Genomic DNA, 25770 nt, shown 5'->3' with positions numbered 1-25770 from the left:
CCTATAAAATATTACACATTTCCGTAAAGGTCATTCATACCTGTACAACGTATACACATGTACAATCTGACATACACACATTCGTCCGTACCCTCACACAAGCACACATCGCGAAAAAATAAGACGGACACGAGAAGTAGACATGAATTTATTTTCATGTATACTGAATAACCTAAATTACTGTTATAATAAATTCCAAATTCAGAAAAAATGCAATTATATTCAGAGGTGAAGCCACGATTGTATACCAGAGTGGAGAGTGTCAACCTAACCAGGATTGACACAGACTGAGTATACACGGATGTTATCGATGTATAAACACTTGACACGTTCTAAAAATGTTGCCTAATCTGTCAGCACGAACATTTGGTCAAAAACAATTAAATCGTCCAATGACTAATGGTGAGAGTGAAATGTCAATTTACGGTGATACAGCATGTTATCACGGACAGTTTATGTGTCTGCCGATTGGTCGTCTTATCAGTGTAGAAAGCATTCGATATGGAGCTGTACAGATATACTACTGGGGATGATGTCATCTATTAGTCGGTTACTCATACTGACAAACGACACTTCAACACAGTCATACCATAGTAACATGTATCATACTGACAAATGACACATCAACACAGTCATACCATAGTAACATGTATCATACTGACAAATGACACATCAACACTGTCATACCATAGTAACATGTATCATACTGACAAACGACACATCAACACAGTCATACCATAGTAACATGTATCATACTGACAAATGACACATCAACACAGTCATACCATAGTAACATGTATCATACTGACAAATGACACATCAACACAGTCATACCATAGTAACATGTATCATACTGACAAATGACACATCAACACAGTCATACCATAGTAACATGTATCATACTGACAAATGACACATCAACACAGTCATACCATAGTAACATGTATCATACTGACAAATGACACATCAACACAGTCATACCATAGTAACATGTATCATACTGACAAATGACACATCAACACAGTCATACCATAGTAACATGTATCATACTGACAAATGACACATTCAACACAGTCATACCATAGTAACATGTATCATACTGACAAATGACACATCAACACAGTCATACCATAGTAACATGTATCATACTGACAAATGACACATCAACACAGTCATACCATAGTAACATGTATCATACTGACAAATGACACATCAACACAGTCATACCATAGTAACATGTATCATACTGACAAATGACACATCAACACAGTCATACCATAGTAACATGTATCATACTGACAAATGACACATCAACACAGTCATACCATAGTAACATGTATCATACTGACAAATGACACATCAACACAGTCATACCATAGTAACATGTATCATACTGACAAATGACACATCAACACAGTCATACCATAGTAACATGTATCATACTGACAAATGACACATCAACACAGTCATACCATAGTAACATGTATCATACTGACAAATGACACATTCAACACAGTCATACCATAGTAACATGTATCATACTGACAAATGACACATCAACACAGTCATACCATAGTAACATGTATCATACTGACAAATGACACATCAACACAGTCATACCATAGTAACATGTATCATACTGACAAATGACACATCAACACAGTCATACCATAGTAACATGTATCATACTGACAAATGACACATCAACACAGTCATACCATAGTAACATGTATCATACTGACAAATGACACATCAACACAGTCATACCATAGTAACATGTATCATACTGACAAATGACACATCAACACAGTCATACCATAGTAACATGTATCATACTGACAAATGACACATCAACACAGTCATACCATAGTAACATGTATCATACTGACAAATGACACATCAACACAGTCATACCATAGTAACATGTATCATACTGACAAATGACACATCAACACAGTCATACCATAGTAACATGTATCATACTGACAAATGACACATCAACACAGTCATACCATAGTAACATGTATCATACTGACAAATGACACATCAACACAGTCATACCATAGTAACATGTATCATACTGACAAATGACACATCAACACAGTCATACCATAGTAACATGTATCATACTGACAAATGACACATCAACACAGTCATACCATAGTAACATGTATCATACTGACAAATGACACATCAACACAGTCATACCATAGTAACATGTATCATACTGACAAATGACACATCAACACAGTCATACCATAGTAACATGTATCATACTGACAAATGACACATCAACACAGTCATACCATAGTAACATGTATCATACTGACAAATGACACATCAACACAGTCATACCATAGTAACATGTATCATACTGACAAATGACACATCAACACAGTCATACCATAGTAACATGTATCATACTGACAAATGACACATCAACACAGTCATACCATAGTAACATGTATCATACTGACAAATGACACATCAACACAGTCATACCATAGTAACATGTATCATACTGACAAATGACACATCAACACAGTCATACCATAGTAACATGTATCATACTGACAAATGACACATCAACACAGTCATACCATAGTAACATGTATCATACTGACAAATGACACATCAACACAGTCATACCATAGTAACATGTATCATACTGACAAATGACACATCAACACAGTCATACCATAGTAACATGTATCATACTGACAAATGACACATCAACACAGTCATACCATAGTAACATGTATCATACTGACAAATGACACATCAACACAGTCATACCATAGTAACATGTATCATACTGACAAATGACACATCAACACAGTCATACCATAGTAACATGTATCATACTGACAAATGACACATCAACACAGTCATACCATAGTAACATGTATCATACTGACAAATGACACATCAACACAGTCATACCATAGTAACATGTATCATACTGACAAATGACACATCAACACAGTCATACCATAGTAACATGTATCATACTGACAAATGACACATCAACACAGTCATACCATAGTAACATGTATCATACTGACAAATGACACATCAACACAGTCATACCATAGTAACATGTATCATACTGACAAACGGACACATCAACACAGTCATACCATAGTAACATGTATCGTACTGACAAATGACACATTCAACACAGTCATACCATAGTAACATGTATCATACTGACAAATGACACATCAACACAGTCATACCATAGTAACATGTATCATACTGACAAATGACACATCAACACAGTCATACCATAGTAACATGTATCATACTGACAAATGACACATCAACACAGTCATACCATAGTAACATGTATCATACTGACAAATGACACATCAACACAGTCATACCATAGTAACATGTATCATACTGACAAATGACACATCAACACAGTCATACCATAGTAACATGTATCATACTGACAAATGACACATCAACACTGTCATACCATAGTAACATGTATCATACTGACAAATGACACATCAACACAGTCATACCATAGTAACATGTATCATACTGACAAATGACACATCAACACAGTCATACCATAGTAACATGTATCATACTGACAAATGACACTTCAACACAGTCATACCATAGTAACATGTATCATACTGACAAATGACACATCAACACAGTCATACCATAGTAACATGTATCATACTGACAAATGACACATCAACACAGTCATACCATAGTAACATGTATCAGTACTGACAAATGACACATCAACACAGTCATACCATAGTAACATGTATCATACTGACAAATGACACATCAACACAGTCATACCATAGTAACATGTATCATACTGACAAATGACACATCAACACAGTCATACCATAGTAACATGTATCATACTGACAAATGACACATCAACACAGTCATACCATAGTAACATGTATCATACTGACAAATGACACATCAACACAGTCATACCATAGTAACATGTATCATACTGACAAATGACACATCAACACAGTCATACCATAGTAACATGTATCATACTGACAAATGACACATCAACACAGTCATACCATAGTAACATGTATCATACTGACAAATGACACATCAACACAGTCATACCATAGTAACATGTATCATACTGACAAATGACACATCAACACAGTCATACCATAGTAACATGTATCATACTGACAAATGACACATCAACACAGTCATACCATAGTAACATGTATCGTACTGACAAATGACACATCAACACAGTCATACCATAGTAACATGTATCATACTGACAAATGACACATCAACACAGTCATACCATAGTAACATGTATCATACTGACAAACGACACACTCAACACAGTCATACCATAGTAACATGTATCATACTGACAAATGACACATCAACACAGTCATACCATAGTAACATGTATCATACTGACAAATGACACATCAACACAGTCATACCATAGTAACATGTATCATACTGACAAATGACACATCAACACAGTCATACCATAGTAACATGTATCGTACTGACAATGACACATCAACACAGTCATACCATAGTTAACATGTATCATACTGGACAAACTGACACATCAACACAGTCATACCCATTAGTAACATGTATTCTATACTGACAACTGACACATTCAAAACATCAGTCCATTACCATTGGTAACATGTATCCATACTGACAAATGACACATCAACACCAGTTCATTACCATTAGTAACCCTGTCTCATACCTTGACAAATGACACATCCAACACAGTTCATACCATAGTAACATGTATATACTGACAAATGACACCATCAACACAGTCATACCATAGTAACATGTATCTACTGACAAATGACACATCTCAACACAGTCATACCATAGTAACATGTATCATACTGACAAATGACACTCAACACAGTCATACCATAGTAACATGTATCATACTGACAACGACACCTCAACACAGTCATACCTAGAACATGTATCATACTGACAAACGACACATCAACACAGTCATACTAGTAACATGTATCATACTGACAATGACAAATCAACACAGCCATACCATAGTAACATGTATCATACTGACAAATGACACCTTCAACACAGTCATACCATAGTAACATGTATCATACTGACAAATGAACATCAACACAGTCATACCATAGTAACATGTATCATACTGACAAATGACACCTCAACACAGTCATACCATAGTAACATGTATCATACTGACAATGACACTCAACACAGTCATACCATAGTAACATGTATCTACTGACAAACTGACACATTCAACACCGCCCTACCATAGAACTATGTATCATACTGACAAATGACACATCAACACAGTCATACCACAGTAACATGTATCATACTGACAAACGGACCACATCAAACCCAGTCATACCATAGTACATGTATCGTACTGACCAAATGACACATACTCAACACAGTCATACCACTAGTAACATGTATCATACTGACAAATGACACATTCAACACAGTCATACATAGTAACATGTATCATACTGACACACGACACATCAACACAGTCATACCATAGTAACATGTATCATTACTGGACAAATGACACATCAACACAGTCATACCATAGTAACATGTATCATACTGACAAATGACACATAAACACTGTCATACCATAGTAACATGTATCATACTGACAAATGACACATCAAACACAGTCATACCATAGAACATGTATCATACTGACAAATGACACATTCTCAAACCAGTCATACCATAGTAACATGTATCATACTGACAAATGACACATCAACACAGTCATACCATAGTAACATGTATCATACTGACAAATGACACATACTTCAACACAGTCATACCATAGTAACATGTATCATACTGACAAATGACACATCAACACAGTCATACCATAGTAACATGTATCATACTGACAAACGACACATCAACACAGTCATACCATAGTAACATGTTATCATACTGACAAATGACACCTCAACACAGTCATATCATAGTAACATGTATCATACTGACAAACGACACATCAACAGTCATACCATAGTAACATGTATCGTACTGACAAATGACACATCAACACAGTCATACCATAGTAACATGTATCATACTGACAAATGACACCATTCAACACACAGTCATACCATAGTAACATGTATCGTACTGACAAATGACACTCAACCAGCCATACCATAGTAACATGTATCATACTGACAAATGACACATCAACACAGTTCATACCATTAGTAACAGTTTTCTTACTGAAAAGGGGCCCACATCAAAAAAACTTTTCAAAACCTTAGAAAACAGTTCTTTCCGGAAAAAGAACCATCAACACGGGCATACCTTTAAATGTATTTTTTCTGCCCCCAAAAGGGAACAATAAACCCACGTCATACCTTTTAAAAAACTTTACCAAACTGAAAAAAATTACCACTTTCCAACACAGTCATAACCAAAGGAAAAACCGGGATCATCCTGAAAAATGACCAAAAAACCCAAGTAAATACCAAGTACGGGTTCTTTACGGGACAAATGACACTTTAAAACAAGCCAAAACCCCAAAGAAACCATGAAAAGAAAATGACAAATGACACATAAAACGGGTAAAACCATATAACAGGTTTTTCATCCTGAAAAAATGACACTTTCAAACACGGGTCATCCCAAGAACAGGGAATTACTGAAAAATGACACATAAAAACCACATCATCCCAAAGAAAACTTTTAACCCTATGAAAAAATTTGACAACATCAACCCAGTCATACCATAGTAACATGTATCATACTGACAAATGACAACATTCAACACAGTCATACCATTAGTAACATGTATATACTGACAAATGACACACTCAAACAGTCATACCATAGTAACATGTCTCATACTGACAAAGGACACATCAACACAGTCATACCCAGTAACATGTATCATACTGACAAATGACACATCAACACTGTCATACCATAGTAACATGTATCGTACTGACACATGACCACATCAACCACAGTCATACCATAGTAACATGTATCATACTGACAAATGACCACATTCAACACAGTCATACCATAGTAACATGTATTCATACTGACAAATGACAATACTTCAACAACAGTCATACCATAGATAACATGTATCATACTGACAAATGACACACATCAAAACAGTCATACCATAGTAACATGTATCGTACTGACAATGACAACATCAACACTGCCATACCATAGTAACATGTATCATACTGACAAATCGACACATCCCCCAAGTCTACCATGGGTAACATTTATCAAAATGCAATGACACATCAACACGTAAATTACCTTTAAAAACATGTTCCTTATTGAAAATGACAAATCAAAAAACAGCCATACCGGGGGAACTGTATCAAAATGCAAAGGGACACTCCCCCCAGTATTACCAAAGTAACATGTTTTAACTGAAAAAAGACCCATCAAAAAATTTTCATACCATAGAAACCCATGTATTTTTCGGGAAAAGGGGGAACAACAACACAGCTTTCCCCTAGAACAGTTTTACTGAAAAAAGAAAACTCCAACAAGTCTACCATAAAACCTGAAATTCCTTATGACAAAACACCCCATCAACACTTTTCCTACCATAAAAACAAAATCCCCCTGAAAAAAGCCCAATTTTAAACCCCGTCATACCCAAAAGAAAACTGTATCAAAATGAAAAAGGCCCACATTCAAACAACATTTCCCAATATAACAGGGTTTTCTACTGACAAATGACACATCCAAACACGTCATACCATAGAAACATTATTTTACTGACAAAGGGGAACTTCAACACGCCCTTTTACCATAGTAACATTTTATCATCTGAAAAAACACAATTCAACAAGGCATAAAATATTTTAAATTTTACCTTTATGAAAAACCCGCCCACTCAAAAATTTTCTCCCATAAAAAACAGTATCATAGGGAAAAATAAAACATCACACGTCTACCATATTTAAAACATTTTTCTTAACGGGACAAAGAAAACTCAAAAACAGTCATCCCAATAGAAACATGAATCGTACTGAAAAATGAAAAAACTAAAAACCAAAGTCAAAACCATAGAAACCCCTGTTTTATCTCCCCCAAAAAAATTTGGGAAAAAACCACCCAAATTCCTCCCAATTTAAAGGGAAATTTACTGACAAATGCACATCCAAAACCCCGTCAAAAATATTTCCATGTATCATATGACAAAGACACATCAACACGGGCCTCCCTTTAGAACAATGTATTTCCCGGAAAAATGACCCAATTCAAAAACGGGCAAGGAATAAACATGACCCTACGGCCCAATGACCATCAACACACATTTAACCATAGAAACATGTTTTCATATTTACAAAGACACATCCACCACAGTCATAAAATAGAACTGAAAAAATGACAAAGCCCCACCCAACCGCCCTACCATGGGGAAACATGTATCAAAATGAAAATGACACATCCAACAGTCATACCATGGGAAAAACCTGTATCATACGGAAAAATAAACCTTTAAAACCCCTTTTAATCCCAATAGAAAAGGGAAACCGAAAATTTGAAAAAATTAAACCCCTAAAACACAGCCCTAAAATAGAAAACCCAGTATCTATGAAAAAGGGGGAACAATTCAACAAGCCCTTTTACCATATTTAATGTACTTTACGAAAAAAGGGACAAAATCAAACGTAAACCCAATGAAACATGTTTCAAAATGAAAAAGGGAAAACATCAAAACCAGCCCATCCCCCATGTAACATGTATCATATGACAAATGACACATACTTCAACACCGTCATACCATAGTAACATGTATCATACTGACAAATGACACATACTTCAACACAGCCATACCATAGTAACATGTATCGTACTGACAAATGACACTCAACACAGTCATACATAGTAACTGTATCATATGACAAATGACACATCTCAACACAGTCATACCATAGTAACATGTATCATACTGACAAACGACACATATTTCAACACAGTCATACCATAGTAACATGTATCTAACTGACAACGACACAATCAACACAGCCATACCATAGTAACATGTATCATACTGACAAATGACACAATCAACACAGTCATACCATAGTAACATGTATCATACTGACAATGACACATACTCAACACTAGTCATACCATAGAACATGTATCATACTGACAAACGACACATCACACAGTCATACCATAGTAACATGTATCATACTGACAAATGACACTTCAACACAGTCATACCATAGTAACATGTATCATACTGACAAATGACACATCAACACAGTCATACCATAGTAACATGTATCATACTGACAAATGACACATACTTCAACACAGTCATACCATAGTAACATGTATCGTACTGACAAATGACACATACAACACAGTCATACCATAGTAACATGTATCATACTGACAAATGACAACTCAACACAGTCATACCATAGTAACATGTATCATACTGACAAATGACACATCAACACAGTCATACCATAGTAACATGTATCATACTGACAAATGACACATCAACACAGTCATACCATAGTAACATATATCATACTGACAAACGACACATCAACACAGTCATACCATAGTAACATGTATCGTACTGACAAATGACACATCAACACAGTCATACCATAGTAACATGTATCATACTGACAAATGACACATCAACACAGTCATACCATAGTAACATGTATCATACTGACAAATGACACATCAACACAGTCATACCATAGTAACATGTATCATACTGACAAATGACACATCAACACAGCCATACCATAGTAACATGTATCGTACTGACAAATGACACATCAACACAGTCATACCATAGTAACATGTATCATACTGACAAATGACACATCAACACAGTCATACCATAGTAACATGTATCGTACTGACAAATGACACATCAACACAGTCATACCATAGTAACATGTATCATACTGACAAATGACACATCAACACAGTCATACCATAGTAACATGTATCGTACTGACAAATGACACATCAACACAGTCATACCATAGTAACATGTATCATACTGACAAATGACACATCAACACAGTCATACCATAGTAACATGTATCATACTGACAAATGACACATCAACACAGTCATACCATAGTAACATGTATCATACTGACAAATGACACATCAACACAGTCATACCATAGTAACATGTATCATACTGACAAATGACACATCAACACAGTCATACCATAGTAACATGTATCATACTGACAAATGACACTTCAACACAGTCATACCATAGTAACATGTATCATACTGACAAATGACACACATCAACACAGTCATACCATAGTAACATGTATCATACTGACAAATGACACATCAACACAGTCATACCATAGTAACATGTATCATACTGACAAATGACACATCAACACAGTCATACCATAGTAACATGTATCATACTGACAAATGACACATCAACACAGTCATACCATAGTAACATGTATCATACTGACAAATGACACATCAACACAGTCATACCATAGTAACATGTATCATACTGACAAATGACACATCAACACAGTCATACCATAGTAACATGTATCATACTGACAAATGACACATCAACACAGTCATACCATAGTAACATGTATCATACTGACAAATGACACATCAACACAGTCATACCATAGTAACATGTATCATACTGACAAATGACACATCAACACAGTCATACCATAGTAACATGTATCATACTGACAAATGACACTTCAACACAGTCATACTATAGTAACATGTATCGTACTGACAAACGTCACATCAACACAGTCATACCATAGTAACATGTATCTTACTGACAAATGACACATCAACACAGTCATACCATAGTAACATGTATCATACTGACAAACGACACATCAACACAGTCATACCATAGTAACATGTATCATACTGACAAATGACACATCAACACTGTCATACCATAGTAACATGTATCATACTGACAAATGACACATCAACACAGTCATACCATAGTAACATGTATCATACTGACAAACGACACATCAACACAGTCATACCATAGTAACATGTATCATACTGACAAACGACACATCAACACAGTCATACCATAGTAACATGTATCATACTGACAAATGACACATCAACACAGTCATACCATAGTAACATGTATCATACTGACAAATGACACATCAACACAGTCATACCATAGTAACATGTATCATACTGACAAATGACACATCAACACAGTCATACCATAGTAACATGTATCATACTGACAAATGACACATCAACACAGTCATACCATAGTAACATGTATCGTACTGACAAACGACACATCAACACAGTCATACCATAGTAACATGTATCGTACTGACAAATGACACACACATCAACACTGTCATACCATAGTAACATGTATCATACTGACAAATGACACATACTTCAACACAGTCATACCATAGTAACATGTATCGTACTGACAAATGACACATCAACACAGTCATACCATAGTAACATGTATCATACTGACAAATGACACATCAACACAGTCATACCATAGTAACATGTATCATACTGACAAATGACACATCAACACAGTCATACCATAGTAACATGTATCATACTGACAAATGACACATCAACACAGTCATACCATAGTAACATGTATCATACTGACAAATGACACATACTTCAACACAGTCATACCATAGTAACATGTATCATACTGACAAATGACACATCAACACAGTCATACCATAGTAACATGTATCATACTGACAAATGACACATACTTCAACACAGCCATACCATAGTAACATGTATCATACTGACAAATGACACATCAACACAGTCATACCATAGTAACATGTATCATACTGACAAATGACACATCAACACAGTCATACCATAGTAACATGTATCATACTGACAAATGACACATACTTCAACACAGTCATACCATAGTAACATGTATCATACTGACAAATGACACATCAACACAGTCATACCATAGTAACATGTATCATACTGACAAATGACACATACTTCAACACAGCCATACCATAGTAACATGTATCATTCTGACAAATGACACATAATTCAACACTGTCATACCATAGTAACATGTATCATACTGACAAATGACACATACTTCAACACAGTCATACCATAGTAACATGTATCATACTGACAAATGACACATCAACACAGTCATACCATAGTAACATGTATCATACTGACAAATGACACATCAACACAGTCATACCATAGTAACATGTATCATACTGACAAATGACACATACTTCAACACAGTCATACCATAGTAACATGTATCATACTGACAAATGACACATCAACACAGTCATACCATAGTAACATGTATCATACTGACAAATGACACATTCAACACAGTCATACCATAGTAACATGTATCATACTGACAAATGACACATCAACACAGTCATACCATAGTAACATGTATCATACTGACAAATGACACATCAACACAGTCATACCATAGTAACATGTATCATACTGACAAATGACACATCAACACAGTCATACCATAGTAACATGTATCATACTGACAAATGACACATCAACACAGTCATACCATAGTAACATGTATCATACTGACAAATGACACATACTTCAACACAGTCATACCATAGTAACATGTATCATACTGACAAATGACACATCAACACAGTCATACCATAGTAACATGTATCATACTGACAAATGACACATACTTCAACACAGTCATACCATAGTAACATGTATCATACTGACAAATGACACATCAACACAGTCATACCATAGTAACATGTATCATACTGACAAATGACACATACTTCAACACTGTCATACCATAGTAACATGTATCATACTGACAAATGACACATCAACACAGTCATACCATAGTAACATGTATCATACTGACAAATGACACATCAACACAGTCATACCATAGTAACATGTATCATACTGACAAATGACACATCAACACAGTCATACCATAGTAACATGTATCATACTGACAAATGACACATCAACACAGTCATACCATAGTAACATGTATCATACTGACAAATGACACATCAACACAGTCATACCATAGTAACATGTATCATACTGACAAACGACACATCAACACAGTCATACCATAGTAACATGTATCATACTGACAAATGACACATCAACACAGTCATACCATAGTAACATGTATCATACTGACAAATGACACATTCAACACAGTCATACCATAGTAACATGTATCGTACTGACAAATGACACATCAACACAGTCATACCATAGTAACATGTATCATACTGACAAATGACACATCAACACAGTCATACCATAGTAACATGTATCATACTGACAAATGACACATCAACACAGTCATACCATAGTAACATGTATCATACTGACAAATGACACAATTCAACACAGTCATACCATAGTAACATGTATATACTGACAAATGACACATCAACACAGTCATACCATAGTAACATGTATCATACTGACAAATGACACATCAACACAGTCATACCATAGTAACATGTATCATACTGACAAATGACACATCAACACAGTCATACCATAGTAACATGTATCATACTGACAAATGACACATCAACACAGTCATACCATAGTAACATGTATCGTACTGACAAATGACACATACTTCAACACAGTCATACCATAGTAACATGTATCGTACTGACAAATGACACATCAACACAGTCATACCATAGTAACATGTATCATACTGACAAATGACACATACTTCAACACAGTCATACCATAGTAACATGTATCATACTGACAAATGACACATCAACACAGTCATACCATAGTAACACGTATCATACTGACAAATGACACATCAACACAGTCATACCATAGTAACATATATCATACTGACAAATGACACATTGACCCTGTCAAACCATATTAACATGTATCATACTGACAAATGACACATACTTCAACACAGTCATACCATAGTAACATGTATCATACTGACAAACGACACATCAACACAGTCATACCATAGTAACATGTATCATACTGACAAACGACACATCAACACAGTCATACCATAGTAACATGTATCATACTGACAAATGACACATCAACACAGTCATACCATAGTAACATGTATCATACTGACAAATGACACATGATTCCACACTGTCATACCATAGTAACATGTATCATACTGACAAACGACACATCAACACAGTCATACCATAGTAACATGTATCATACTGACAAACGACACATTAACACTGTCATACCATAGTAACATGTATCGTACTGACAAATGACACATCAACACTGTCATACCATAGTAACATGTATCATACTGACAAATGACACATCAACACAGTCATACCATAGTAACATGTATCATACTGACAAACGACACATCAACACAGTCATACCATAGTAACATGTATCGTACTGACAAATGACACATCAACACAGTCATACCATAGTAACATGTACAAATGTATCATACTGACAAATGACACATCAACACAGTCATACCATAGTAACATGTATCATACTGACAAATGACACATCAACACAGTCATACCATAGTAACATGTATCGTACTGACAAATGACACATCAACACAGCCATACCATAGTAACATGTATCATTCTGACAAATGACACATAATTCAACACTGTCATACCATAGTAACATGTATCATACTGACAAATGACACATACTTCAACACAGCCATACCATAGTAACATGTATCGTACTGACAAACGACACATCAACACAGTCATACCATAGTAACATGTATCATACTGACAAATGACACATCAACACAGTCATACCATAGTAACATGTATCAGTACTGACAAACTGACACATACTTCAACACAGGCATACCATAGTAACATGTATCAGTACTGACAAATGACACATACTCAACACAGTCATACCATAGTAACATGTATCATACTGACAAATGACACATACTTCAACACAGTCATACCATAGTAACATGTATCATACTGACAAATGACACATACTTCAACACAGTCATACCATAGTAACATGTATCATACTGACAAATGACACATCAACACAGTCATACCATAGTAACATGTATCGTACTGACAAATGACACATACTTCAACACAGTCATACATAGTAACATGTATCATACTGACAAATGACACATCAACACAGTCATACCATAGTAACATGTATCATACTGACAAACGACACATCAACACAGCCATACCATAGTAACATGTATCGTACTGACAAATGACACATCAACACAGTCATACCATAGTAACATGTATCATACTGACAAATGACACATCAACACTGTCATACCATAGTAACATGTATCGTACTGACAAATGACACATCAACACAGTCATACCATAGTAACATGTATCGTACTGACAAATGACACATCAACACTGTCATACCATAGTAACATGTATCGTACTGACAAATGACACATACTTCAACACAGTCATACCATAGTAACATGTATCGTACTGACAAATGACACATACTTCAACACAGTCATACCATAGTAACATGTATCATACTGACAAATGACACATCAACACAGTCATACCATAGTAACATGTATCGTACTGACAAATGAAACATCAACACTGTCATACCATAGTAACATGTATCGTACTGACAAACGACACATCAACACTGTCATACCATAGTAACATTTATCATACTGACAAATGACACATCAACAAAGCCATACCATAGTAACATGTGTCATACTGACAAATGACACATACTTCAACACAGTCATACCATAGTAACATGTATCGTACTGACAAATGACATATACTTCAACACAGCCATACCATAGTAACATGTATCGTACTGACAAATGACACATACTTCAACACAGTCATACCATAGTAACATGTATCATACTGACAAATGACACATCAACACAGTCATACCATAGTAACATGTATCGTACTGACAAATGACACATCAACACAGTCATACCATAGTAACATGTATCATACTGACAAATGACACATCAACACAGTCATACCACAGTAACACGTATCGTACTGACAAACGACACATCAACACAGTCATATCATAGTAACATGTATCATACTGACAAATGACACAACAACACAGTCATACCATAGTAACATGTATCGTACTGACAAATGACACATCAACACTGTCATACCATAGTAACATGTATCATACTGACAAATGACACATACTTCAACACAGTCATACCATAGTAACATGTATCATACTGACAAATGACACATCTACACAGTCATACCATAGTAACATGTATCATACTGACAAATGACACATCAACACAGTCATACCATAGTAACATGTATCATACTGACAAATGACACATACTTCAACACAGTCATACCATAGTAACATGTATCATACTGACAAATGACACATCCACACAGCCATACCATAGTAACATGTATCATACTGACAAATGACACATACTTCAACACTGTCATACCATAGTAATATGTATCATACTGACAAATGACACATACTTCAACACAGTCATACCATAGTAACATGTATCATACTGACAAATGACACATACATCAACACAGTCATACCACAGTAACATGTATCATACTGACAAATGACACATACTTCAACACAGTCATACCATAGTAACATGTATCGTACTGACAAATGACACATACTTCAACACAGCCATACCATAGTAACATGTATCGTACTGACAAATGACACATCAACACAGTCATACCATAGTAACATGTATCGTACTGACAAATGACACATCAACACAGTCATACCATAGTAACACGTATCATACTGACAAATGACACATCAACACTGTCATACCATAGTAACATGTATCATACTGACAAATGACACATCAACACTGTCATACCATAGGTAACATGTATCATACTGACAAATGACACATCAAGACAGTCATACCATAGTAACATGTATCATACTGACAAATGACACATACTTCAACACAGTCATACCATAGTAATATGTATCGTACTGACAAATGACACATCAACACTGTCATACCATAGTAACATGTATCATACTGACAAATGACACATCAACACAGTCATACCATAGTAACATGTATCATACTGACAAATGACACATCAACACTGTCATACCATAGTAACATGTATCGTACTGACAAACGACACATCAACACAGTCATACCATAGTAACATGTATCATACTGACAAACGACACATCAACACAGTCATACCATAGTAACATGTATCATACTGACAAACGACACATACTTCAACACAGTCATACCATAGTAACATGTATCATACTGACAAATGACACATACTTCAACACTGTTATACCATCGAGGACGAACTAGCTCCCATATAAAACTCTCCAATGTCATAACGCCACGCGAAAGGTGATGTTTTGATGTAGTCAGATATGGCCGAAAGAAAACGTGCTTGAAAGAAAACATTAATAAAGTCCTCGACAGAAAGAGGAAACTAATATGACACTGACTTCTGTATTACTAGATCTCTTTAGGGGGAAAGATAGATTGTGGAAATGTAATCAAACAAGGACAAGCCTTAGTCTACCTTTGTAAAGTAAGCCTGTTCCGTATCGCTTTCTTATGCATGCATTATGCTGCTTTTATCTCAATAAAGTATTAATGAATGAAAATCAAACTTTCTATGTAAAATAAACTTACTTTTTGATCTGATAAAGCCGTTGTAGAAATGAAAATTCGAAACATCACAGTCCTTGTACAAGAATCGTGCCCGGGACCGACCTACAATTTTCATCCAAATCCATGGTTACATATCAACCACACTTTCGATATGGCCTTTAGACGGGGCTGCTACAGGAAAGCATTAAGTCAAGGAATGTAGAAATAAACATCGGGATATAATAGAGCACATGATCAATTAAATTTAGATCCTCGAGTTTTTCGTTGGGTAATACTGGCTTTCTGGAGCAATCCTGAGTATTTTCCGCGGGTTCCTACACGGTCGTCAATGTAACAAAGCGCATGATTGATTTAATTTAAATCACTGCCTCCGCCAGGGATCGAACACGGGACCTCTGGCTTAACTGATCGAGCTAAACAGAGGAAGCCGAGAGGTATATTTCGGCTGGGATTTACCAGATTTACATGGAAGCTAAATATATCTATGTGTAAAGTTTGATATTTCCCCGGTGTTTTTATTACATGGGCGAAGATGAAATGAAATACATGTTTTAACGAGTGAAACATATACAGGATATTGAATGGTTTCCCGTTGAATATAACATATATTTCATAAGTATGACAGAATATCGATATATTTTCACGAGTGCGAGGTACGTTAAAACGAAATCAAAATTGAAAACATCGAAAAATCAAAAGTGTCAAAAAATGCGGGAATCAGTAACATAATTCATTACGTCGTCTCTTTGAGATGTTACTCTACGTCAACTTAACGACGCCATTTTTAAACGATTGATCAACGCAATTTTAGCGTTTTCTGCTGTTATCGGAGAATCTGTGCATGTAAAGCTATTGTCAAGTGAGTGTTTTGTCAAAAACTAGTCTGAATATTTCATAAATGCAGCAAAATAACCCATTTATCTAGTTTCGCTTCGACTGGAAATATCAAAAAGGTGAATACATTTTTGGTCAAAGACGGAAAAAAAAGAATTTCTTTGCAAAATCTGATATTTTCACTACTCATCGCTGCAGTTATAAAGTTTGATCAGTTTGATAAATTTCTGTAACACACTTTTGTCTCTGATATGATACATTTTGATCAGTGCTGTCCGCGTTGCCATATCTACCCCACCTCGGGCTCATAACTTGATATCACGTCATCCGGGTTCTTCACTCCGTATTTTAATTTAGACGCTTCGGTTTTCGGCGCAGACGACATGGCGAGTAGTCCGCGGACAGCAGAGAGGATTTTAAATTCTCTTACAGGTCACATCAACCAATAAGACGAACTTGTTGAGAAAGACAATAAGTCTGTAGGTGATGTTGTTACGGGAGACATGGTGTTGAAGGCTGGTAAAGGGCAGGATGATACCGAAATGAGGTTTGTTGACATCGGCGAAAACGAAACGATCGAAACATTCATTGAAAATATGAAAAATGTAAACACCAAAGGAAAACCAAATCGGACCTGAATCTATTTACTTTTGGTTTGCTTCTGATTCTTATATATCTAAGAGAGACTAAGCCTATATTCTTATTCTTATATTAACACAGGACTCGTCACCTAGGACCACTTCTGTTAAATTGTTCAATTAATTTATTTTTGCGCCAATGACCAATGTTTTATTAACATTAAATAAGTCATTACCAATAATAGAAATGTGTTTTTGATTGTGATTTTAAAAAACTGTATTGTGAAAGTTACATAAAATATAAAAAGAAACAAATAGATCGCTATACAGTATAGAATATGTTAATGATGGCAGTATCTTGATTTTCAGAAGAGCAATGACATCGAAATTGGTCACCACGCCTCAAAACCCTCACGTGGGAGCTACATTTTGTATAAATACAACTTATAACGTAAAATGCAAATTTGTGTTGGTGTTTCCATACATTTGACATTGGGAAAATTAATTATTTGGGAAGTCATTTGATGACGTCTTGATTATCAACAAGCAGACGACAACCTGACATGTGCAAGACAATTTTCAGAGCCTTAATGTTAAGATATAGGTAAATCAGCACGTGATGTGCACTCGCAGGTCAACATTTAATTGACTGTTCCTAATGGTAAGTAAAATGTATGTATTCACCAAACTGTTTGACAATTCCTATTTTATTTTTGGGTAGTCACATTCCCCAAATCCTACTACTCACAGCTAGTAAAACTTCGAAAGTGCCACGAGGTGGCGTGACGCATGCGCAGACATTATACACATTCCGTACCGCGATACCATAGAACCCGCGACATACTTCGTGTAAAAATAACGTTTTATTATTAATTTTTTTTTGTTAAATGTGGCATATCTTAATATCGTGGTACTTCATGAAAAAAGCCACCCCATCCACCCTCCGCTGAAAATGTCGCAATGATACTTGACAATCGTAAACAGTATCGGGATTTTACTGTATTTGACAGAGATACATGTACATGTGATCTTTGGATTTCGAGTATATGATTATTTTTTACTTTGTTTGATAGCAAACGAAAATATTATCGAAGTGAAATTCGGCATATGCTGGCAATCTAAGCTGTCAGAATGTGAACGAATAGGGAAAATGTTGATGTATTTTTCATTTGAGAAACAATAATTCCATGTATGCGTTTATTGCATCGGTTTCGAAATACAACGTATATGTTAAGAACGATAACTCTTATATATCTTAGTGTAAAAAAATAAAACAACTTCACTTTTATCTTTTAAATGTGGTATATCTTGATATCGGTGTACTTCATGACAAAAAGCCAACCCCCCCCCCCCCCCCCCCCCCAAGCCAACTCCCTTCCCCACCCCTCCCCTACCCCTCCACTGAAGATGTCGAAATGATACTTGACAATGGTAAACTGTGTCGTGATTTTACTGTATATGACAGAGATACATGTTATGATGTACATGTGATATTTGGATCTTTTACATCATGTCATCATGGCGTTTTTTTTCTTACTTTGTTTGATAGCAAACGAACATATCATCAAAGTGAAATTCGGCATATGCTGGCGATTTAAGCTGTCAGAATGTGGAACGAATAGGGCAAATCTTGACGTATTTTGAGAAACAATAACTTCAATGCATCGGTTTCGAAATAATATGGTAAGAACGATAACTCCTATATCTATATACTTTACAGTCATCGCCGTAGCCGTTATGGCCGTAGCCGTTTTCTGCTATTGTCAATTGAGTAAATAGATTGCTTACTTTATAACCTGTTTAGTGTAATAGTTGATAGTGTTAAAACCGCAATTCTGATAGGCTAATGTTTAGTGTAATAGTTGATAGTGTTAAAACCGCAATTCTGATAGGCTAATGTTTAAAATGGTAGCTTCAAATTGTGAAAACTATCATTCTTGAAAGAGAGATATCAGTTTTATCAATATAACACATATTGCACTGTTTAAAAAGTGTAAATGTAGTTTTTGATAAAGAATTTTCGTACAGTGCCATTTCGTTATTTCGAATTTCGCCCCGAAAAGACTAAAATTAAATATATTAATTCTCGTCCTTAACAAATTAGCAAACCTTAATTTTCGTCTCACCCCGAAAAGACGATGATGTCCGACAACAAACATTAATTTTGCGACACTAGAGCCAGTTTTTGACATTTCAAACATTTATCAGACATCACAATGAAGCGTATTTCTTGCACAGGAAATTTATTAGTACGTTTATTACATTTAATCACGAAGGAACGATAAATTCATAAAATATTCCTATAAAATTAGTCTATATTCGATAAAATTGACACAATTAAATTATTCAGCATCGACCTTTCGGCGTCTTACATGTACAAAATGATGTCTAGTGTAATAAATATTATCTATTACTTTGGAGATTTAACATCCAAACAGAAAACAAACAAGAAATACAGGCGGGTATGTACAATGTGTAGATATTATAAAGTCATTAATCCTGTAACAATGCATGATGAAGTTGTTTGACATTAAATGTTACTTAAATAATTGATTTCACAAACACAAAATAAATAATTTATTAAATAACCAGTCATTTTAATAGCCACCGGAACGCCTTTTACTTGGTGTAAACGATGGCCTGGAAATCCCCTTCGGGTAGGACAATCTCTGACCCCAGTTTCCCATACTTGACATGCGACCCTTTCCGATCCCCTTGAGGTAACTTCTGTCCATAGTGATGGGACTGTATGTGCCCTTTCCTCTCCATCTTCGAGATCCACCAATACCCCATCGTCCCTTGTTCCACCCTCCCTTGTTCCATCCTCCCTTGTTCCATCGGCCTTTGGTCATTCCTCCTTTGCTCCAGCCACCTTTAGGATAGCTCAGAGACGACCGAGAGATCCCCCTATTCATTCCAATGAAATTATTTTGGAATTTAGGATATCCTCTCTGTCTTCCAATGCCCAACATTCCCTTACCGATTCTTCCCGATTTCCCAATAGAGGGTGACAAGGCTGAGCCACGACCTTTTTTCGACATGCTGAAACCTTTTGGATAACTAATGCTGGATGATACACCGCGAGATTTCCCTTTGCCGAACCTACTTGACATTCCAATTCCTCGGGACCCGATATTTTTCATGCCGAAGGAGCCCATGTCTCCTCTGGGGTTTGATATGCCTATACTTCCGTCCAGCAAGATGCCCTGGTCATTTCCGAATGAGTTGTCTAGGACGCCAAGGCCATTTTCAAACCCACCAGATACGATAGTACCACCACTGCCGCCCATAAACGGATCCTGGACACCGCCTCCAATAAATTGATCCTGTCCGCTGACAATGATCTGATCTTGAGCTCCTCCGTCGAAGAACTGGTCTTGATTTCCACCGTCGAAAAACTGATCCGAATTTATCCCTCCAAAGCGCTCGCCAAATCCTTGGTCACCCAAGCCTCGATCTCGGAATTCGGGTTCGATTGCAACAGTTGGTGACCCTGATTGCCTGGAGAAGAAACTGTCGCAGCCTAAAGGACCAGCCATGCCTGGTTCACATGGAAGAATGTGGAGACTTAGCACCATCGACAGCGAACATACCACGAAGAGCAGAGGAAGAAGGGCCTATAAAAAGACAATAAGAATCAATAAGTTACTGTCACAAAACATAGAGTTACTCTGTACAGTAATTGAAGAAAAAAACAACAAAAAACAAAAAACAAAAAAACTGGACTTCCAAACCTTGTTCATTCATCTTAGAGACACTATTCTCTGTTCATAAATAATTGACGCTAATGCTTTCTTAATCGCCTGAAAATATACCCCAGGGTATCGTCATTCGAAATATTAAACAATAGTCTTAAACAAGATTATAATATAATTGACGGCCTAACTACAAGAATGTATATACATATTCCGATTTACATGTATTTGTATTTTTGTATGTAGTTTTTAACACATATGTAAACAATCAACATGATAATCGAGACCTCGGGTTTACGGAACAGTTTACTTATATAGAAAATTGCATATAATATTCTAATGATGTCCATCAATGAAATCGAATTGGGCGTTAGTTCTAAAAATAGAATTACGTTTTGTAGGGTATAGAATTTACCAGAAATAAAGATATAAACATTGCAGATAGTTACTGTGTAGGAATGATAGATATTATTGATTTAAACTAAACATTTGTTTTGATTTGTAAAAAATAATATAGAATTGAATCTTTAAGTACAGAACTGAATTTTTGAGTACAGTCAATTTTCGTTATCTCGAACAGTGATAACTCGAACACTCTACTTTAAATATGGTAAAAAATTCAGTCTCGACATTACACATTCTGTATACAAATTTCGTTATCTTAAACACTGATAACTCGAACACTCTACTCTAAATATGGTAAAAATTTAGTCTCAACATTACAAGTTCTGTATACAAATTTCGTTATCTCGAATACTGATAACTCGAACACTCTACTTTATACATGATAAACATCCAGGGTCTCGACATTACAAATTCTGTATACAATTGACTTGGTTACCTCGAATACTGATGACTCGAACACTCTACTTTATACATGATAAACATTCAGGGTCTCGACATTACAAATTCTGTTTACAATTGACTAGGTTACCTCGAATACTGATAACTCGAACACTCAACTTTATACATGATGAACATTAAGGGTCTCGACATTACAAATTCTGTATACAATTGACTTGGTTATCTCGAATACTCAAATATTGCGATTGTTTATCATGGTCCAGATAACGAGGTTCGACTCTATGTACATTTATTGTTTCGACGAGGGATGAATGAAAGCCGCGATATATTTTCTAGATATTAGTGTTTAAGATCTAACATGGCTAATACTATCATGTTATTAGAAATGAATAGTCAATAATTGTAGTATTCTATTGTTAAATTGCTACATTTTAACACCTTTTCATCATTATCATGCTATTTAATAAAAAGTATCTATACATTGTTTGTGTTTATAACAAATTACGTTTTTATTAGCAGTGCAATATTATATTATTACTGAAACTCTTACATAATTACATAATTGATATTGATAATAATATTGACAGACTATATAATTATCTATTGATATCAATGGTAAAGTATATATATTGTATTTAGCGATTTTTTTCTTTACCAAGCAAGTAGTAAGAACTAGAAATATATTGCTTCAATAAACAATAGATAAATAAAACCCATTACAAACTGGGTTTTGTCGTTTTTTTTTCTTAACTTCAATCATAATGCTTCTCACTATCCTATCAGATACAGTAATCAACTCTGTTGTAATTACACACTTGAGATAGATAAAAATACTAGACAATCTCCAGTCTAGAAGTTTGGATTTAAATTATAGATAGTTACCAAAATAAACTGGAGCCTCCAGTTCAAAATAGGAGACTGGACAGTATGTATTTCGACTTTATGGGTTTTAGATAAATATTTCCCTCACTGCTAGGATTTAGTGATGATTTGTTATATCATACGAAGGTATTGACTTACCATGATGGGGAGTTGTGAGAGTTCCTATCCGATAGCACACAGATCTCTGTTGTATACAGGCGTGTTTCTTCCTTATATAGGGACGTAATAGTCACTTTGTAATGTGGTCAGTGGTGCATCAATGTTTAGTCACCTTCACAGTAATCTCATACAGGAAGCACGAGACAACATGACAATGCGATAAAATTATCAATAAAGATAATAAACAAGTGTATATAAAGAATGCTAGCGATGACCAATTGTCGTAAAATGTCTCAGATTAATTACCGGTGCATCTTGTGTGGAGTGCCAGGTGTACGGTAGCAGTACATACCTGTATGTTTGTGTATTTTACATGTTTTGTTTAGGTGGTGTTATTACTTTGTGCATATGGGAAAACTCTTAAAAGGTCTTACACACTACTAGGACAATGGTCAGTTTGGTCACAGGACAGTCCACTGTGATCTGACAGACAGTTTACTGCTATGGAACATTAAATATATGTTTATGTCTACTTACTGTTTATTCTTTAGTTCATGTAATAATTGTCATTTATAATGTGGTCAGAGTTCTCTTGATACTCCTCATTTAGTATTATTTAAATGAACTTACTATCACTGTCTCGTCAAGCATGTTCTAGAGTGCAGAACACAGCTGTTATCTAACAAGATCGTGTTTACATGAATAATTGCCGGACATTGTAGGCAGAATATGTTAATTACAGGTTACAATGATCTAACAAAGTATATCAGTATATATAATAATGTCTTGTCCAGCCTAGTGTAGCCAGATCTACGGTTGTGATTTATCTGGTAAGATGGTAAGTGATCCCCCATAAGGTAATGTTTTACAAACATGTTTTTCCTCTTTCGGGTTATTTTATTTTATTTTATTGTCTTTAATATATTCTGCATGTTTTCATCAAATCAACTGAATGTCACATAATTTAAAACTTAAGTTATAACACTTTGATCTTCGTAATCAGTATGGTTTGAATCAAGGGCTGTTTGAAAGAATTTGATACATCTCGAGAAAGCTTGCAAATTTGATCAATTTACTAAATGTTTGTCAGTTAAGCCTGTAAACCAGTATTACT

General features: G+C 35.4%; 1 protein-coding gene across 1 annotated transcript; it reads right to left on the bottom strand.

The window, feature by feature from the left end:
- Window positions 1-21402: 21402 nt before the first annotated feature.
- On the bottom strand, window positions 21403-24827 carry LOC117324479 (uncharacterized transmembrane protein DDB_G0289901-like). The gene is made up of 2 exons (XM_033880356.1): window positions 24696-24827; window positions 21403-22793 (listed from the first exon to the last, which is right to left on the bottom strand). Exons 1-2 carry the CDS (start codon window positions 24696-24698, stop codon window positions 21774-21776), a joined length of 1023 nt encoding a protein of 340 aa, XP_033736247.1. The 5' UTR covers window positions 24699-24827; the 3' UTR covers window positions 21403-21773.
- Window positions 24828-25770: the final 943 nt, after the last annotated feature.

This window comes from Pecten maximus, chromosome 3 (genome assembly GCF_902652985.1).
Source record: "Pecten maximus chromosome 3, xPecMax1.1, whole genome shotgun sequence".
In the NCBI taxonomy this organism is placed as follows: Eukaryota; Metazoa; Mollusca; class Bivalvia; order Pectinida; family Pectinidae; genus Pecten; species Pecten maximus.
This window is presented reverse-complemented; position numbering and strand designations above follow the sequence as displayed.